General features: G+C 38.9%; 1 protein-coding gene across 1 annotated transcript in view; it reads left to right on the forward strand.

Moving 5' to 3' along the window:
• Rffl (ring finger and FYVE like domain containing E3 ubiquitin protein ligase) overlaps positions 1 to 18,291 on the forward strand; it is a 62,722-nt gene that overhangs the window by 12,992 nt on the left and 31,439 nt on the right. Inside the window, exon 2 of the mRNA XM_076870537.1 lies at positions 7,204 to 7,347. Within this exon, the coding sequence (XP_076726652.1) occupies positions 7,251 to 7,347 (97 nt within the window). The 5' untranslated portion in view covers positions 7,204 to 7,250. The remainder of the gene's footprint in view (positions 1 to 7,203; positions 7,348 to 18,291) is intronic.

Here is an 18,291-nt window from a genome sequence, read left to right on the forward strand (position 1 = left end):
CGATAACATTTATTATTGCTTGTATTTTTTTTTTTTTTTTTTTGGTGGTGCTGGGGATTGAATCTAGGGCCTTGTGCATTATGGTTCTTCCCTTTAACTGTTGTGGTTTGTTCTTTTAGAAAAGGGATGTGTGAAGTATCTCTTTTTTTTTTTTTTTTTGTTAATTTGAATTTTAAATTTATTTTTAAACTTTTACATAAAAACATAAAAGTTATACATATGTATAGGATGCCATGTGAGTTTTCAACATACTGTGTAATGTTTAAATCAGCTTAAATATGTCTGTCTTCTTGTAGACCTGGTGGTAAGCTTCTGTAATAATCCAAGCAACTGGGGAGGTTGAGGCAGGAGGATTGCTAGTTTGAGGCTAGCCTCAGTAACTTAGACCCTGCCTCAAAATAAAAAATTACAAAATGGACTGGCAGTGTAGCTCAATAGCAAAGTGCCCCTGTTCAATCCCCAGTATAAATAAATAAATACATACATACATACATATAAGCATACATTTTTTTTTTAAAGAGAGAGAGAGAATTTTTTTTTAATATTTATTTTTTAGTTTTTGGCGGACACAACATCTTTTGTTTGTATGTGGTGCTGAGGATGGGAACCTGGGCCACACACATGCCAGGCAAGCGTGCTACCGCTTGAGCCACATCCCCAGCCCCTAAACATACATCTTGATCTCCCCAATTACCATTTCTTTTTCCTTTTTTTTTTTTTTTTTTAAAGAGAGAAAGAATTTTTTTTAGAGAGAGAGAATTTTTAAATATTTATTTTTTAGTTTTCGGTGGACACATCTTTATTTTATTTTTATGTGGTGCTGAGGATCAAACCCAGCTCCCCGCACATGCCATGTGAGCGTGTTACCGCTTGAGCCACATCCCCAGCCCCAATTACCATTTCTTTGTGGTGAAAACATTCAAACTCTTTTATTCCAGCTTCTGAAATACACAGTACAGTATGGCATGGTGGTGCACGCTTGTAATCCCTGCCACTCTGACCTAGGGTTCACTAAGTTACTGAAGTAGAGAAGGATCACAAGTTTGAGGCCAGCTTTAGAAATTTAGTGAGACCCTGTCAAAATAAGATTTTAAAAGGACCTGGGAGAGCATTTGCTTAGCATGTGTGAGGCTCTGGGTTTGAACTCCAGTACTGCAAAACACACACAGTGCAATCTCATTATCTGTAATCACCCTACTTGCAATCAAATAGCAAAATCTCTTCAGTCCTATCTCTTCCTCCTCTTTTCTTCTCCTTCTCCTCCTCCTTCGTTTTTTACCCCCCTGGTTCCAGGCGTGCTTTATCAATGAGCTATATCTCTAGTCCTTGATCTTTTGAATTTTTAAAATTTTGAGATAGAGGCTGGGGTTGTGGCTCAGTGGTAGAGTGCTCGCCTAACACATGCAAGGCCCTGGGTTCAATCCTCAGCACCACATATTGTGTCCAACTACAACTAAAATGAAAATATTAAAAAAGAAAAAAATCTGACATAGGATTCACTAAGTTACTGAGGCTGGCCTCGAACTTGCAGTTCTCCTACCTCAGCCTCCCCAGTGGCTGGGATTATGTGTACTACTGTGCCTAGCTCTCTTCTTTCTTTCTTTCTTTTTTTTTAGTTTAGATGGACACATTATCTTTATTTATTTTTATGTGGTGCTGAGGATCGAACCCAGTGCCTCACACGTGCAAGGCAAGTGCTCTACCACTGAGCTATAGCCCCATCCTTGGCTTTCTTATTTCTATCAAATTATACTTGAGTACCCAGTGATCATCCTCTCTCTCCATAACTCTCTCCCTCTCTCTACCCTTGAAAGACCTGAAAAAAAAATGTTGTATTCCTTGTTTCATGGGTTTGGGATGAAGTAAGTCTGTAACTTTATTTGCAAGTAGATCAGTAGAATTCTGGATGTTGAAATGTGTTCATCCGCTTTATCATACATAATGAGTCTGAGGTTATGAAGTGATCTCTTGCAGAATCGTGGAGCAAACAGGCATTGTGAGCACGGTGGTCTCTAGAGAATGTGCAGGCCTTTGGGTATTTGTCTACTCATCAGCTGCTTAGTCAGATGGAGTGTTTTCTTAAGTGCTACTGAAATGCATAGTTCAGTCTTTATTTTGAATTCTCTCCTTCTATTGTCTTTCCCTCTTTCATTTCTTTAATTACCTTGATGGGACATTCAAGTTCTGCAGTCTTATCCTTTTATTTCCATAGCCTACAGAAGTCAGTTTGAAGATGAACTGTGGGTGAACAGGTAATCTTCTCTACTTGGCTAGAAATCACCCTTCACAATGTTGACAAAGGCCCCCTAGATTTGGGGGATGAGACAAAGGTAACTTAATCCTATGACATTTTTAGTGGAAATCAGGGTGAACGTATGGAATGTTTGACTTATTGGAAGCAAGGCATGTGTGTAAGAAGGAGGAGAAGAATCCAGAGGTATATAGTAAAGAATTATTAAGAATTCAGGAAAACTTCAAAGCTGAATTACAGAATCTTTATTCTGAGAGGAAGGTGACTGGGGCAGGTAAGTAATAGGACACGAGCCTACGTCACTTCATTTGAAGCTGTTAAGAGTTGTTTAGGTGATGGAGTTTGATGATGGGGGCCTTTTCCCTGCCCTTTCTCTGTATTAACAGCTCAGGAAGAAAACTAAGAAATAGCCTTGGGTAGAAAATTACACCCATCAAATAGTTCCAAGATTTCCCTTGCCAGTTTTCTGAAATAAATAGCAAGATAGCAATTTGATCACATCACTGACTTCCTTTCTCTCAGCCTTGTCATCTGGTCTTCAGGCTCTGTCTTGACAGTTTTGGATTCCTCCCTTTCCTGCCTGCTTGCTACTTTTTCAATTACTGACATACAGGAACCTACTATTTCATTGTGCCTGAGGTAGGCAATCGCTAGGCTCTTGATATTGGATACCTTTCTTGAGATATGAAGTATTATACCATAGTGGATAATAAAGTGCTCACAATTACATTATAGAACATATTCTGGTAACTGTACCAGTGGGGACAGACTTGGTTGGCATACCATCATGCCACTTGGGGGTTGTTTTGCAGCAGAATGCTGTGAAACAGGTTGAGCATCGCCAGTTCCCATATCTGAACGTGGAAATGGCTCGTTAAAGATTAAAGGGACTGCCTGGTCCTTCTGGCCCCAAGATGGAATGATCTCTGCCATGGCGACAGCCTTTGTCTCCCAGGAGAGGCCATTTTATACAGCAGGTTTGTGCTTCCAAACGTTACAGTGAGCCTGTGCTGGCTGATGCTGTGGTGATAAGTTGACATTTGGGCACTCTCGAGACACATGAGCTATAGAGCATCCATGGTTTGAATTTCTGGCAAAACTTCCTCATCAGGAAGTCAAAAGCCTCAACTTTCAACCTGTACCTTTGGGGGAGGTTTTTGCCTTTGTTTCATTTGACTGTTCTGTTGAATCAAGTGAACTTTAATTTTCACAGCTATAAAAATTCCATTAAGCCCCTTGTATTGCATCCCAGGTATGAAAATGTCTCTGTGTAACAAGATTGTGGGTGACAGCTGAAGTCCTTAATAGTAGTTAGGATAATTGCCTCTGGAGACTTGAAGAAAATAATGGTCCAACCAACAAAATAACAGTTCAATTATTATATTCTTTGTGGTTCTTGTGGATGAGGGGACTGATGTCTAGGACCTGCTCAGTGTGACTACTGTTCTGCTTTGGTGGTCTTTGGGAAAAAAAGTGATTTTGCCCTGAGTAGCACTTAGGGAAAATAGCTGTCACCTGTCTCTCAAAGTACACTCCAAGGCTCTTTTCTGCATCAGAATCCTGTGTGGGGGAGAGACGCTTATTTAAAATTCAGATTCTGGGGTCTCTTTCCACTTCTGTTAATTCAGAGCATCTGAAGGACTGAGATGGTAAGCGATCATTTTCACTAAGCACCCTTTTGATTTCTAAGTACCCTACAGTTGATTTTTGACTATCCTAAAATTTACTTCATTTTTCGTGTTTAAGTTTTTATGATTTATTAGATGATAGATGTTTGGTTGGCACCCATATTATTTTTCTTAAATAGTAGGTACTTCAGTTTAAAAAAAAAAAAAAAAAAAAAAAAGTAATATGATTCCTGAACACAAAAGATTAGATTTTGGCAGTGTCTTTAATTAGCAATAGTGTGAGACAGCCACTGATTCCTGGAAATTTAGATTTACTAATTAACTTTCTTGATCAGAAAAAGGAAGTGGACTTAAGATTAATTTTGATAAAAAGAAGAAATGCTCAGTATCATTTAAGATGAAGGGGGTGGAAAGTAGACAGAAGGTATGGAGAGGAAAGAATATAAAGGAGAAAAGATTTCTTTTCACCACTTTCACTGTGATATTTGAGTTTTCTTGACATGATGGAAAACATTTGTTGGACTTTGTGTGCTTATTACTAGTCATTCTCAAACTGAAACAGATTGTAAAGCTCAGCGGAAGCCAAGAGGTAGAATGACATGAGCTCTTGATTTACTTGAAATCTGTTAATTAGGTACAATTTTACTATCAGAAAATATTATCAATATAGATTTCTACATTCCAACATAAAAATAAACTGCATACAATTTGTAAGAAATTGTAGATCCATTCTTTTAGTTGATCTATGCTTTTTGTACATTTCCATTTGTTGTTTGTTAACACGTGATAGAAGATAAGAACCAGTAATAAAGTAGTATGTAAATAATAAAAATTGTGAAAATTTACTGAATTTTAAATAACAGAGTCATATTTGAATATATCCTTGTTGTTTAAGAAAAGTTCAAATACCAGGAAGGCTAAACACAGCTCCTTGATCCTTGTCCCCATTGCAGTTCCGCCTGGTTGTGTTATCCTCTGTTCTTTTTGTATATTTGTTAATTTTCTGAGGATTTGAAAGTTACAGAATCCTGAGAAATGAATACTTCTTTTTGACACTTGCTTATTGTTTATAATGCTAAGATCTATCAGAGGAAAAAAATAAATGTGGGCTATAAATTATGTTACATTTTTCTATTCAAGTAAAACAGTGGGTGTGGATACATACAAATTTTATTGTGGTGAAATTTTATGTACGTGGTATGTGTGTGTACCCGCGCGCCACTTATTTATAAATAAATAAACGTAGGGCTAGGAATGTAGTAGCTCAGTGGTAGAGTTTATACTACCAAACCCTATTAATAATTTTGGGTATAAATTACTTGAGTTTAAATTTTTTTTTTCTTTTTAGTTGTAGATGGACACAATATCTTTATTTAATTTATTTTTATGTGGTGCTGAGGATTGAACCCAGTGCCGCACACATGCGAGGCAGGCACTCTATCACTGAGCTGCAGCCCCAACCCTAAAATAATGTTTTGAAAGAACTTAATCACATACTGCAGTTATTTTTCTTATTTTTACATAATCTCATATTCTCATAATTTTCATATAACCTCATAAAACTTGAAGCGTCTGAAGCCATAGTTCAAATTTAGCGTCTTTCATAAGCTCCAGATGTGTATCTTCAACCTTTCCGGTCTAAAAGAAGGAACTAGGATGGAGTATAGCTGTATTTTGGGGAAACTGATAAAAACTATCAGAATTCCAGAGCTTCAGAGGCTCTCCTCACCTGCTGAATGGTATTTGTCTTATCAGTATGGAGTTCTGATGCTTCTGGTTCTTGATTGCTTTCCTCCTATTTCATATTACTTCTTGGACACTCTACAATCTGGATATTCTCTCCCTTATTTAGAGTTAACTAATGTTGAATGGGCCAGAAGCTTTTCTAACAATACCATGTTTTTTCCAAATGAGGTTCTGTATTTGTATCTTAAGAGTTGTTTCATATTAGAATGTTTGTGACTTATCATCAACTACAGAAATATTTTTAAAAGGTGGTTCATGAGATAATTGTTGTCAGCTGCTATAAAGATGTTTTTATCCTTTGAAAAGGACTAATTAACACACTGAAGACAAAGTTTCTTTAAACAGCCATTTTCTGAATAGGAAGCACTGAAGTTGAGGGGAAAAAAGGGGGGAAACGTTTTATAATATTTTATAAAAGCCCAGAGTGGTTATCCTACTTGAATAATGTAGTTAAGGAGAATTCTATGAGTTGGATAAAAGACTTTTTTTTTTTTTTAAACTTAGTCCCATGAAAAAAAATGAAAGTATCTGCTTAAACATTTTAATTAACCTAACTTTCATTGAATGACAAGTTGGCTTGGCAGCTACATCCAGAGTTCATGTCCTGTGAGACCTACTGTGAAAGACAAGAAGCTAGCAGCCTCAAATGCCCTGGCTAAGAAATAGCTGATGGGACATGGAACTCTTGCATTTTTTAAACAGGGGACAGAAGGATATGATATGAACTTTACTTTTTCTCCTTTCAAGTTAAAACAGCAAGGACTTGATCTTTTGTTTTCTTTGCATAACACCAGTGCTAGTTCCAACCTATCAGGGCAAATTCAATAATAATGATGAGTCAGTCATTCTAGGATTAATTTTTTAATAAGTAGGCTAATAAATAAGAATTGACATATATTTAGGGATTTTTCTCTTAAGAGCAAGTTGGTTAAGTGATTTTCACAGCCTCCTATATTTCATTTTAGCACAGAGAATGTGCAGCTAATTAAAAAAAAAAGGAGGAATCCTGCTGTAGTTCTGTCTTAATGAGAGTCGAGTTGTCTAAGGAAACAGACCAGAGCAGGCCTAGATGGAAAAAAGAATAGTGAGCCTGGGTAGAGCTGACAAAAATTCACCCTAATGACTTGACCAGCGAGTGGTGAAATGGCTGGGCCATTTCCTCTGAAGCCACCAGCCCAGGTGATTCAGTTTGTAAATGCAAAGTGACTTCTTTACCTTCCTAGGGAAATCTTTAGAGCTGTGAACCTCCCACCTGCGGCAATCTTGCTGTGCCCAGTTCAAGGCTGTGTTCAGATGAAATTTCAGAAACGGCCTTGGAGGCTTTCTTTCATAGTAAGGGCTCCAGGAGCTGCCGGGTTACTACCAGCAGTAGGGGAATGAGGTTTACCTGCCCCCAATAATCAGCCCTTGATTTAAAACAATCAGTGGGGTGCCTTTTCTTTTCTAGGTTGCAGTTGATTGCAGTTGGCTCAGGCTGAGTTGTTTGGGTAATAGGAGTTTTGCCTAGCGTGAGTCAGCACTGCCCTGGGTAAACTGCCTGCTCTGTTGCAATCTTGCTTACCAAAGATACGTCCCCAGGCGGCACCATTCACTCTGCCTGAAAGCTGCTGCTGTTGGTTCCTGAGATGATCTCATCTGAACATGGCTCCAGCAACCTCGGTGGCAGGAATTGGAGGCAGCTTGCTGTGTGCCGTGGCAGTATTTTGAAACAGGAAAAATCAGGTAACCCTAGATTGTTTTCTTGGTTTCTTTAAGCTAGACTAAGCTGGGGGAAGAAACTGGGGAAGTCCTTAGTCTTCAGAAGTGAGTCAATGCTTTATCAATTTGGGTGTGTTACAGTTAGCCCTTCAAACTCTTTGAAGGGGTCCTTGAGAGGAAACATTTCCTTTCATTTGGGATCTGGATGTGGTTTTACATTGTTTATGTAAGCCTTTGAGAAACTATGTTAGGTTTGCAACTTCATCCATCTTTTGCTCTTATTTTTTAAATTTTTTTCTGTTATTTTTGTATCTTGTGAGAAACAGTTTGGTCAGACTAAACCATTGTGAATAGAAGACAGGTACACATTTGAGTACCTTCCTCCTAACTGTGAATGTTGAATTGATGGAATACTGAACTCTGTTACCTGTGAGTTTGTGCCCATCTTCCTTTGTGAGGGATTGTGAAGAGCCTCCCCTTATATTCTGTTCAGGTTCCTGCCCTTTTCCCTCCTGTTTTCACCTTTAAACTCTTCAGCTAGAATCAAAACTCTCATATCTTTGAGGCACTCGTCCTTATAGTTAGTTACTCGAAGTGGTCTGTGTACTCTCACCTTTGCACCTGTGGGCCTTCTCTGAAACATCTTTCCCCAGGGAACCTGGCCAGCTGGTTTTGGCCTAGAAGTCACTTCCACAAAGCTGCTGCTTATTTACCGGGTCTGTTGAGTACCAGGAGAATCTGGTTTTTACTTCAGGCACAGGGTAGGGATGCTGGGAATGAGGGTTTGTTTTAGAATTGTATTCACCGGTACTCTGCACATATTAGGTTCTCAGTGAGGACGGAGAGAGGAAGAGCTCCTCTCTTTCTCAATGAGCTTTTTGTCCTTTTTGTTTCCACCATAAGCACCCTACTGTGGCTTTTTTGCAGATCATCAGTGAACTAATTATCAAACCATTGTCCCTGTTTCAGCCTCCATCTTAATTTCTGCCTAGCATTTAACACTGTTGAACTATTTTACCTCAACAGTCCTTTTCATTTTTCCTCTCCTGAGTTTTCCAGTGTCTTTCTGTTATTTTTTCTCATTCTCTTTTGATAATCCAGCGAATATTGAGATGCTCCAAGTCTTTGCCCTTCTGTCTTCCCTCCAAGAATCTCAAAGATGCCTATAACTTCAGCTACCCCTAGTATGTTTTAGTAGCCCAGCGATCCCTGTTATCCGTCTGGATTCTTATTGCCAACTGGGCAATCTCGACAAGCTTTGTTCAGTCTGACAACTACCAGGATGTTCAAAAGGCATCTTAAATTCAGCATGCACACACCTGAACGCATTTTCTCACCTGCTGCCTCACATGCTCTGTGGATATTGCTGTAGGTTTGAACTCTGTTAATTATATGAACCGAGTCTTCCTGTTCGCTCCTTTTATGTTCACATCCTCTAAATATGATAAACCCATGATTGCTAAACCTTGTTGATATTGGTTTGATGTGTGGCTTTTCTTCATCTTCACTGTCATTGCTTCAGTTTACCTGAGATCAAAAAACTGGACATTTTGTTTAAACAGCTCAGTGGCTTAAAATTTTTGTGAACATTTTGTCAGGCCCTGTACTCTTCAAAGATCACAGAGACTACAGTTCTCCAAGATCTTATAGACCAAAGATTTCACATTTTATTTATTTTGCCTCCAGGAATTTGATGTTTGCAACTCTTGGTTCAGACTCTTATCAAATGTACTTTGGTTACTCCACTTTAAATCTTTCTCTGCTCCTATCTTCTTCATATTGTTGCCCAAGTTATCTTCCTAAAGGCCAAATCTAATCTTTACTCTTTTCTTTTCAGGATGCCATTGGTTCTCAGTTTTCTGTGTAGCTTTATTTGTAAAACGCTTCAAATTTGACCCTGTCCTGCCAGTCACTGTTCTGTCTCTCCTTCTCTCAGCCAATGCTCTCCTCTCTGCCTTCACTAAACTTCTCTTATCCCATTCCTAGATATCTCTTCAGCACTCCCTGCCTTTTCCTAATGGTCTCCCTTTCTCTGATTGAGAAATTCTTATCCCCTAGAAGTCATAGTTAATACATGAAGTGAGCTCCGACCTCCCAAGTATAGTTATTCTTCCTGATTTGACTCCAACAGCACTGTCTCTTTTGCTTTAGATTGTTGAGTTCCTTGACTGAATTTGGTTCTGAGTGTGGAGACTGGCACCATCAGAAACAGTGCCTGAAGTGGGTTACCAAGGTCAAACCACTGTTCTAGATTTTGAAAGGTTGAAAAATTCATATACTCTGCTTAGACGGATGGTTTTGGCTCCCGTTGGTGACTTTGAGCCCATGGCTACCTATTCAGTTTGTGTTTTAGTCAGCTTTTTCACTACTATGACTCAAAGATCTGATCAGAACCATTTTAGGAGAGGAAAAGTTTATGTAGGGGCTCACAGTTTCAGAGGTCTCAATCCACAGACAGCAGACTCCTTTCCTCAGCCTCAGGGCTGGAGGTCAGGCAGAACATCATGGCAGAAGAGTGTGGCAGAGGGAAGCAGCTCATATGATTATCAGAAAGCAGAGAGATACTCCACTTGCCACTCAATTAATCCTATCAGGTGATTAATTCACTGATTGGGTTAAGGCTCTTATAACCCAGTCATTTCATCTCTGAACATTTTTGCATTGTCTCACATGCAAAAAGGCTTTTGGGGGACACTTCACATCCAAACCATAACAATATGTGTTACCTGAAACCCTCAGGTAACAATTTTAAGTTAGTGTGAAGATTTAAGGGACTTGCTGAAGTGTTATCCTAACATTTTTATAGTGCTTTACAAAAATTATTTCCATATATTATGTTAAGGTAGGCTTTATTATCCCTATTTTACCAGTGTCTAATTCTATTTAGAAGCATATGTTGAGGTAAGACTCAGGAAAAAATGTATTCTTGCAATGCATTACATAACCAGTTGGTTTCTTTGTAGTTAAATACACCCTATCTGGTTCTACATAAATGGAACCTTTGCTGAAGAGGCAAGTGCTACAGATCTTGCCTTTTACAAGGCCACCTTATTATCAAGGTAGATGGAGGAGGTACCAGAGTTTACCTGACCTATGGAAAGGCCCCAGTTATAATTAGAGACCTTGATTGAAATTAATGGTGTGCCTACTCCAACCTCTCAGGCTTTTCTCTCCCTTCTTTTTTTCCCCTTTTTTCCCCCCTTAAGTTGACAGTGCTAAGGATTGAATCTTGGGCCTCAAGTGCTACTCAAGTGCTCTACCACTGAGTCATACTCCTATCTCATTGGACTTCTATTGTACTTACAATATTTGGAATATGTAAAAACTGACTGCTGTTCTGCAGTGTCACATCAGCTTGATGAGTGAAGGGAGTCAGAATGAAAAAAAAAGTAAATTGTTAAGAGCAGAAAAGGGCTCATAGCAATTCTAGTGAGTGATTAAGTTTGTAGAACACTTCATAACTTTGGGGGTGTTGCCATATTTGGGACTATGTGAAACGAGATTATAAAAAGATGAACAATCGGGGCTAGGAAATAATCTCTGTTAGAAACATTTTGACACTCAATTTTGGTTCTTTTATAGTTGAGAGGATAATCAAAGGTTGGGAAATAGGCCCTATCAGTGTAAGTTTAAAAGAGGAGAAAGATTTTAGCCTAGAGAAGAAGCTAAGGGATAGCTTGATTATCATTTTCAAGCATGAGAATAGTTGCCAGAGGGATTTTGATTAATTATTCTTCATCAACTTCAAAGATGTAAGAAGAAATGGGCTTTAATTGAAGGAGGAGTAATTTTGATGAATATAAGGAAGATGTTTTTGGTCATCAAAGTTAGGAAACATTTGAATGACTGCTAGAGAGAGTTTTGAATTTCTGACTGTTACAGTTATCTAGTAAAAAATTACCCAAAGTGTGGGTGCGCGCATGCACATGCTAGGAAAGTGCTCTACATCCCCAGCCCCAGAATTTTTGTTGGAGTAAAATGACAACCATTTTGTTTTTCATGATTCTGTGGGTTACTAGTTCAGGGAAGGAGGACACATTGCTTTCCTCCAAGTGATGATGATTGGACTGGAGGATTTAGTCCACGGCTTCACTCACATGTTTGGGGCCTTGATGCTAGCTTTTGGCGGGGACCTCTTGGTTCTCCATGCAGTCTGTCTCTTTCATGGCCTCCCATTGTTTATTAATCTAGATCAGGCTCCTTGTACATAGTGACTGGGCCATAATGGAAGCTGCAGGGTCTTTTTCTAGTCTGGGAGCCATTCATTATCACTTCTGAACCATTCTTTGGTCAAAGTCGGTCACAAGTATAGCCCAGATTCAAGAGATGGGGCCATGAACTTTACTTCTGTAAGGGTAGAACGTTTAAGTCACCCCACAAAAGGACTTGGTTGTCCTTTTGGGACAAATTATGGTTGGGATTATTGTTGCCAATTTTAGAAACTATTTCCCACACATATATGTCTTTTGAATGGGTCATTGGGCATACGATTTGCAAATTTGGCTGCATATCAGAGTCATGTGGGAACTTTTTACAACCAGACATGTGACTCAGCATCTCCTGGGGCTTTTGGCTCATGAGAGAGACTCTCTGTCCTTTCTCTCAGGTAACCACCAGTGAAATGAGTATGGAGGTAGGGGACAGGTCCGGATAGATATGTTACGTATGGCAGAAATGGTAGGTGCCTTAAATAGGCCTGCTGGTCTCCTGCTTTCGGGACTTGGTTGATCCCTCTGCCTGGCCTGCTCTTCCCTCCAGGCTGCCTATTAGAAGTCATATCTCTCTCAGCACATCATCAGAGCAGTATTTCTTTTTGGTTCCAGTGATTGAACCCAGGGCATTTAACCACTGAGCCATATCCCAGCCCTTTTTTTTTTGAGACAGGGTTTCGCTGAGTTGCTTAGGGCCTTGCTAAGTTGCTGAGGCTGGTCTCAAACTTGCAATCCTCCTGCCTCAGACTCCTGAGTTACTGGGATTACAGGTGTGTACCCCTGTGCTTGGTTGAGTAGTGTTTCTTGATGCCTCACTTTTTTTTCTCATGGCTCCTAATGATTTTTCTTCGTAGCCTTTTTTAGTCTATAATTAAATATTTGTGTGATTGACTCACACATAATTGACAAAAGTATGACTGCTTTGCTTTCCTGTATCTTTGCCTTATAAAAGGTACTCAGTATTTGTTGAATGAATAAGTAGATGATTGAATGCATGAATGAATGAAGTGGTATTTGAATTTACTTTCAAAGAGTGATTAGAGTTTTGGACAGACAGAACAAATGAATGAGGAATTCAGTGTTTTGAACTGGAAAGTGGGAATCATATTGCTCATATACTTTCAGAAGATTGGAGGAACTGGTTTTGAAAAAGTGTCTGGTTTTGAGTACACTTGGTATTGCTAAAGTTGAGGGGTGAATATCTAGCAGGCATTTAGAAATAAGGTACTGAAACTGAAGGGAGAGACTGATGCCAGAGATTTAGATTTGGGAGTTACCTGACTGAATACTAAGAAATCTATTCTTCCAACAAATAAAGTGTTCCCTCACTGTGTGCCAGACAATTATGTTATAGGGAAGGTGAATCAAAGGCTGACTGACTTAAGGAGCCCTCCTTCTAATAGGAACCACAAGTGTGAGGCCTTGAGGATAATAAATACCTTTTTTTTTTTTTTTTTTTTTTGAGGAATAATAAAGACATGACAGAAGACTGAGTGAGGTTAAAGAGAGGGAGAGCGGCGTGAAGTAAGTGGTGAGGCAGGGGAGGCCACATCATGTGGAGCTTTTGTGGACCATATAGCCTAGTATTTACTCAAAAGAATGATAGACTTTGAAACCATAGAAAACTTTGAAACAGGAAAGTAACAAGCAGAAATTTATTTTTTAAAATAAAAGTTTATCATAGCTACTGTCTGGAGGATAGAGAGTGGCAAAGGAGGAACCAATGAAGAAGTGCTTACTTTCCTTCTTAAAAGATGGAGGCAGATAGGTTAGGGTATGGCAGTGGACATAGAATAGATGATGGATATATTTAAAGACTAAAACCAGTAAAATTCACTAGAGAAGGAAAGGAAGAGTGGGGAGACAGAACCCTAGAGCATATTTAGGGAGCAAAAGGAGAAGCCAGGAAAGGAGGACAGGGAGAAAGATTAGTCCTTGAAGTCAAAGGATAGTCCAACTACTGCATTTTCTGTGGAAGACAGAAGAAGGATCCAGTAAGAGATTCAGGAAGAAATATCAGTAGGTCATCATCATGAGGAGGAGGTCATGAAGTTTGAGGACTTAGGAAAAGCTATGCATTTCTCCATCTGTTCATTGATGACCTGGAGAAGAGCTTCTGTAGAGTGAAGTGGAGTTAATGAATGAGTGTATGAAGAGGAAGTGAAGGCAGAGTGCCAGCTGCCTTCTTAGAGACTGGGAATGAAGTAAAAGGGACACAACAGAGCTCACTTTGCATAAACTTGTACAAAGAGGTCTGAGTGTGAAGGTTAGTTTTTAAAAACCAGGGCGCCAACATTTACTTCAGCAGCTCTCTATGCCTGTCACTGTGCTAGATGCTGTACCCAGTCTATTGTGTTTATTTTTTGTCTTTAAAAAATTCGCAAAATAAGCCAGGCATCCTGTAGTCTGTCTACACACCTCTCATCCTACTTTACAGATAAGAAATAGGACTAGAAATTTTTAATTTACCTGAGATCACACAACTAGTTAAGTGATACAACTAGAATTTGACTCCAGGTCTGTTTCACTCAAAAAATTTACCACCTTACCCTTTTCCTTCTTCATTTTCTTAAATGCTTTCTTATATTTTTCCATTTAATTCTCAATGATTCTGTAAGAAACATATTAAAATACCCATTTTGCAATTGAGGAATCTGAGGCACAGACAAAATGATTACTATTCTATGGCACCAGATGGACTTCTGATTTGTTCTTTTTTCACTTTACCATAGTGCTTCTCAAAAGTAGGTGGAATCAGGGGGCTGGGGTTGTAGCTCAGAAGTAGAGTGCTGGCCTAGCATATGTGAGGCACTGGGTTCAATCCTCAGCACCACATGAAAATAAATAAAGGTATTGTGTCCACCTACAACTTAAAAAAAAAAAAAAAGAAAAAAGTAGATGGAATCAAATTGAATTGTTTTGGTAAAGTGAGGGGATTTCTAGTTTTATGACACAGAAGGATGAAAGAGGAGAATATAGTGGTTGGAGGTTACTTAGAGTAGAACATCGTATTAGTTCCCATTTGGGCCACTTAATCTGTTATTAAGCATTTGCATGAATGAAAAGACTATGAACTCTGACTCTAGGCCTCATACTTCCTAACCCTGCATAGAATTGCTCTTTGAAAAGTTCTATGGGACATCAACCAGAGATGGATAAAAGTTTTTCAGAGCTAGTGATGGCTTGCCCCCAATTATATAATTTACTTGAGAACCCAGTTAAATAAAGTTTCTGAATTTTCTGTAATATGCAGGAATATAAAGGTGGGAGGAGTAGAGAAGAGTTAAGTAATCTGAAAAAGTTCAGAGAGTTCAGTGCAGGAATGGTGAATTGCAGTGGGATTGTGTTGTTAAATGAAAGTTGTGTTTGAAATTTGTTCTTGTAATAAATATTTATTGTATTTTGGTTTGCTGAAAGGTATATTGGAATATGGAGGGGAAGGAACGAAAAAATGTGTAAGATGAAATCTTTGACCTCTAGAAGGTTAGAAAGGGAGAGGTGGAGGATGGAGGAGTATGGGAAAGAATACAAACTAGGGGAGTGGCATTTAGGTGGGGCTGGCTAGAGGGATGCCAAACGAGGTTCTCAGGAGGACTCAGTTTTGGTCAGTATGTTCAGATTTGTTCTTGGGTTATATATAAAATGTATTTTGTTGGGTGTCTGGGAATGATGAGTCTTGGAGGCAGCATTGCATTTGGGGTTGAGTGATTGAGCTCAGAACAGAATGCCAATTTATTATTTTAAAGTGAAAATTTCCTTTTCTGTTAACAGGATTCTAGGGTTTGCTAGGATATTGCTCTTCGATATCAAGAGATCTGGGAAATCAAATTTAATAACATTAAGCTCGCTTGGTAAGCATGGATTAATAAAATAAGATGATTTGTGGGGCAGTTACAAAAAAGCTCAGATTGTTGATTGCTTACTATATGCTGGGTATTATAAGTATTTTGGGTACAGTAGAACATTTAATTTTCCCAGTGACCCTCCTGAAAAGTAGGCTCAATCATTCTTAACTTAAAGTGAGGAAACTAAGCCTCTGTTCAAACTGGTAAGAGGCTGAACCAAGATTTGAACCAAGTTCCTGTCTAAGAGCTCATACTCCTAGTTATCACTATGTGCTATTTTGCTGTTTCCATTTAAGCTTCATGAAATAAACTTGTTCTACTCCAGAGATAATGATGTGCCACCTAACTCTAGTATTTCTTTGCCTCGGGCAGTTCCAGAGTCCAAAGATACACCACGGCTTTTTCCTAGATTTTTCCAAAGTTTTTGGTTGACTACTCTTTGATATAGCGACATTCTTTGCTTAAATGTATTAATACTGTTATTCAAGCCTTTTTGTTTTTTCTTTTAGTTTGATCATCTTTTCTCTTTGGAGAGACTTTATGTATCTGCACACATTAATTTTATGTTGATTTCATTATCTTTTTCCGGTCAAGTGTTTTTGTTTTTTTAAATACTGTGGATTGACCTCAGGGGTCAATCTGAGCTATATCTCCAGCCCTTTGTATTTTTTATTTTGAGACAAGGTCTCCCTAAGTTGCCATGACTGGCCTATAACAGGTGATCCTTCTGCCTCAGGTGTGAGCCACTGTGCCAGTTAGGGGCCAAGTTTTTTTTTTAGTTTTTTCTATCATGTTAGCTTCTCCCATTCCTCTTCCACTGGATTAAAGTTCAGATTCTTAGGCTGGTTTCTGAATTCTCTCTGGCTCCAGTCCAGCTCTCTGATTTAGCTATGACTCTGAATTGCTAGCAATTATTAATACCATCCCTCCTTTCATGTTTGCCTATGTCTCAAATCAAATCCAGTTACTCATTGTACTTACACATCCTTGATTTCCTCCTTGGGTGCCTTTGTTTCCGTTTTGCTTTTGTCTTACAGTTCACTCTTGGTATGAAGCCTCCTTTGTCTGATCCATCACTGGGAGTAATCACATCCTCAATATCTTATAACAGAGGATTCTACTTAAGCTGCCTTTATAGCACAGTACACTTTCTGCCATGTATTTCAGTGGTTTGTGTACTTGCCTTTATTTCTCCTACAAGACCATAACCTCATTGAGTAAGAACTGTGTGTTGACCTTTGTATTTGCCCTAGTGTATATAGTTCAGTTTCCTTCACATAGTAGGCATTCAGTATTTGTCAGATGAATGAAGGATGGATGAACAGAATTTCAGATTTAAATTTCTGTGATTCAGATTTTCCCTCTTTTTCTTTCTCTCTCATTCCCTTTTCCTTGTTTTCTATTAAACTTGCTATGTTTTCCCATGCACTGACTCACTGCACTTCTTTCCTCCCCTTTCTTTACCCAGATTTTGCCTCATTCTTTTCCCATTAACAGCCACTGTGTGGGTGTGCCACATGTTGCTGATCAGATCTCCTGTGTTCTCTTGTACCTTTCTCTTCTCCCTGTGAATCATATGACTAGCGTGGGAATTGAGTGATGATTACAGTAAGACCTTAATAAAAAGACCATGTATGAAGCACAGCCCTTATGGTTTAATAGTATATTGCTTTCAAGCGGGGAATTTTCTGATTCTGTGTTTCAAGGGAAAGGGGAAAAAATTCTTGCATAGTAGATAAAGGCATATAATATTTGCACTGTGGGATGTCAGAGGCATCTATTTGACCAGAGATTGTTAATATTGAATCCTGAAATTTTTTCTACAGCTGGAAAAAAACATTAGAGGTTAGTGTAGTCCAACCTTCCTCTTCTAGAGAAAACAGGCAATATGACTTGTCCATAAAAACTGGGATATTTGTTGATGAGTGTTTATTCCTAATACTGAATGTGGCTGGGAAACTCTTTGAGAGCAGTGGAAGTTAGGCTTAAAGTGAGAGGCTTCAGCCTTGAAGCTGCTGAGGACCGCAGAAATACCAAAAGCAATCTGTTAGCGGAGTAGCTGGTAGATTTGGGCTAGTGCATACCAGGAGGACCCTTTGAAGATTCTCAGTTTCTCCCTTCTGGGGTCTGTTCAGTGATGACCAGCTGATAGAAATCTATTCCTTCTGCATTTGGAAAGGGGCCAGTATTTAATTATAAAAGCATTTCCAACTTTTTTGCTCCTTTTCCCAGCCCTTGTATTCCAAATTTTATTTCAGACTTCATTTCCTTATTTCAGCACTATTTATATTCGTTTTCCCCTACTTTGGGTGGTGTCGGTAATTGAACCAGTGGTGCGCTGAGCTATGTTCACAGCCCTTTGATTTTTTTTTGAGACAAGAGTCTTGCTAGATTGTCTAGGCTGGCCTCATCTCCTGCCTCGGCCTCCTGAGTGGCTGGGATTAGAGTCAGGCTTGTGCTAAGTTTTTATTGTTTACTTTAGGACAAATGTCAGTATGAAATATGGGAGATCCAGAAAGTGTCTTAGAGGCTCGTGCTTGTTTTTGATGTTTGTTAGGTGAATCTTTTACCTAATTTGTAGAGTAATGGATTTTATTATCAATTGAAATACTGTCCAGTAAGCCATTTGTCAGCACATATGAATAGGTTACCTGTTTGTCGAAGATCTAACACTCTTGGCCTAGGAGCAGTGGTGTAAAGAGATCAGACAGCCCCAAACAGGAAGTTCAGTGCAAACCAGGATGTGCTTTTCTTTTTTTTTTTTTTTTAATATTTATTTATTTATGTATCTTTAGATGGATACATTGGTTTGTTTTTATGTGGTGCAGAGGATCTAACCCAGTGCCTCATGCATGCTAGGGGAGCACTCTACCACTGAGCCACCACCCCAGCCCCAAGGATGTGCTTTTCTT

This window comes from Callospermophilus lateralis, chromosome 11, assembly GCF_048772815.1.
Source record: "Callospermophilus lateralis isolate mCalLat2 chromosome 11, mCalLat2.hap1, whole genome shotgun sequence".
In the NCBI taxonomy this organism is placed as follows: domain Eukaryota; kingdom Metazoa; phylum Chordata; class Mammalia; order Rodentia; family Sciuridae; genus Callospermophilus; species Callospermophilus lateralis.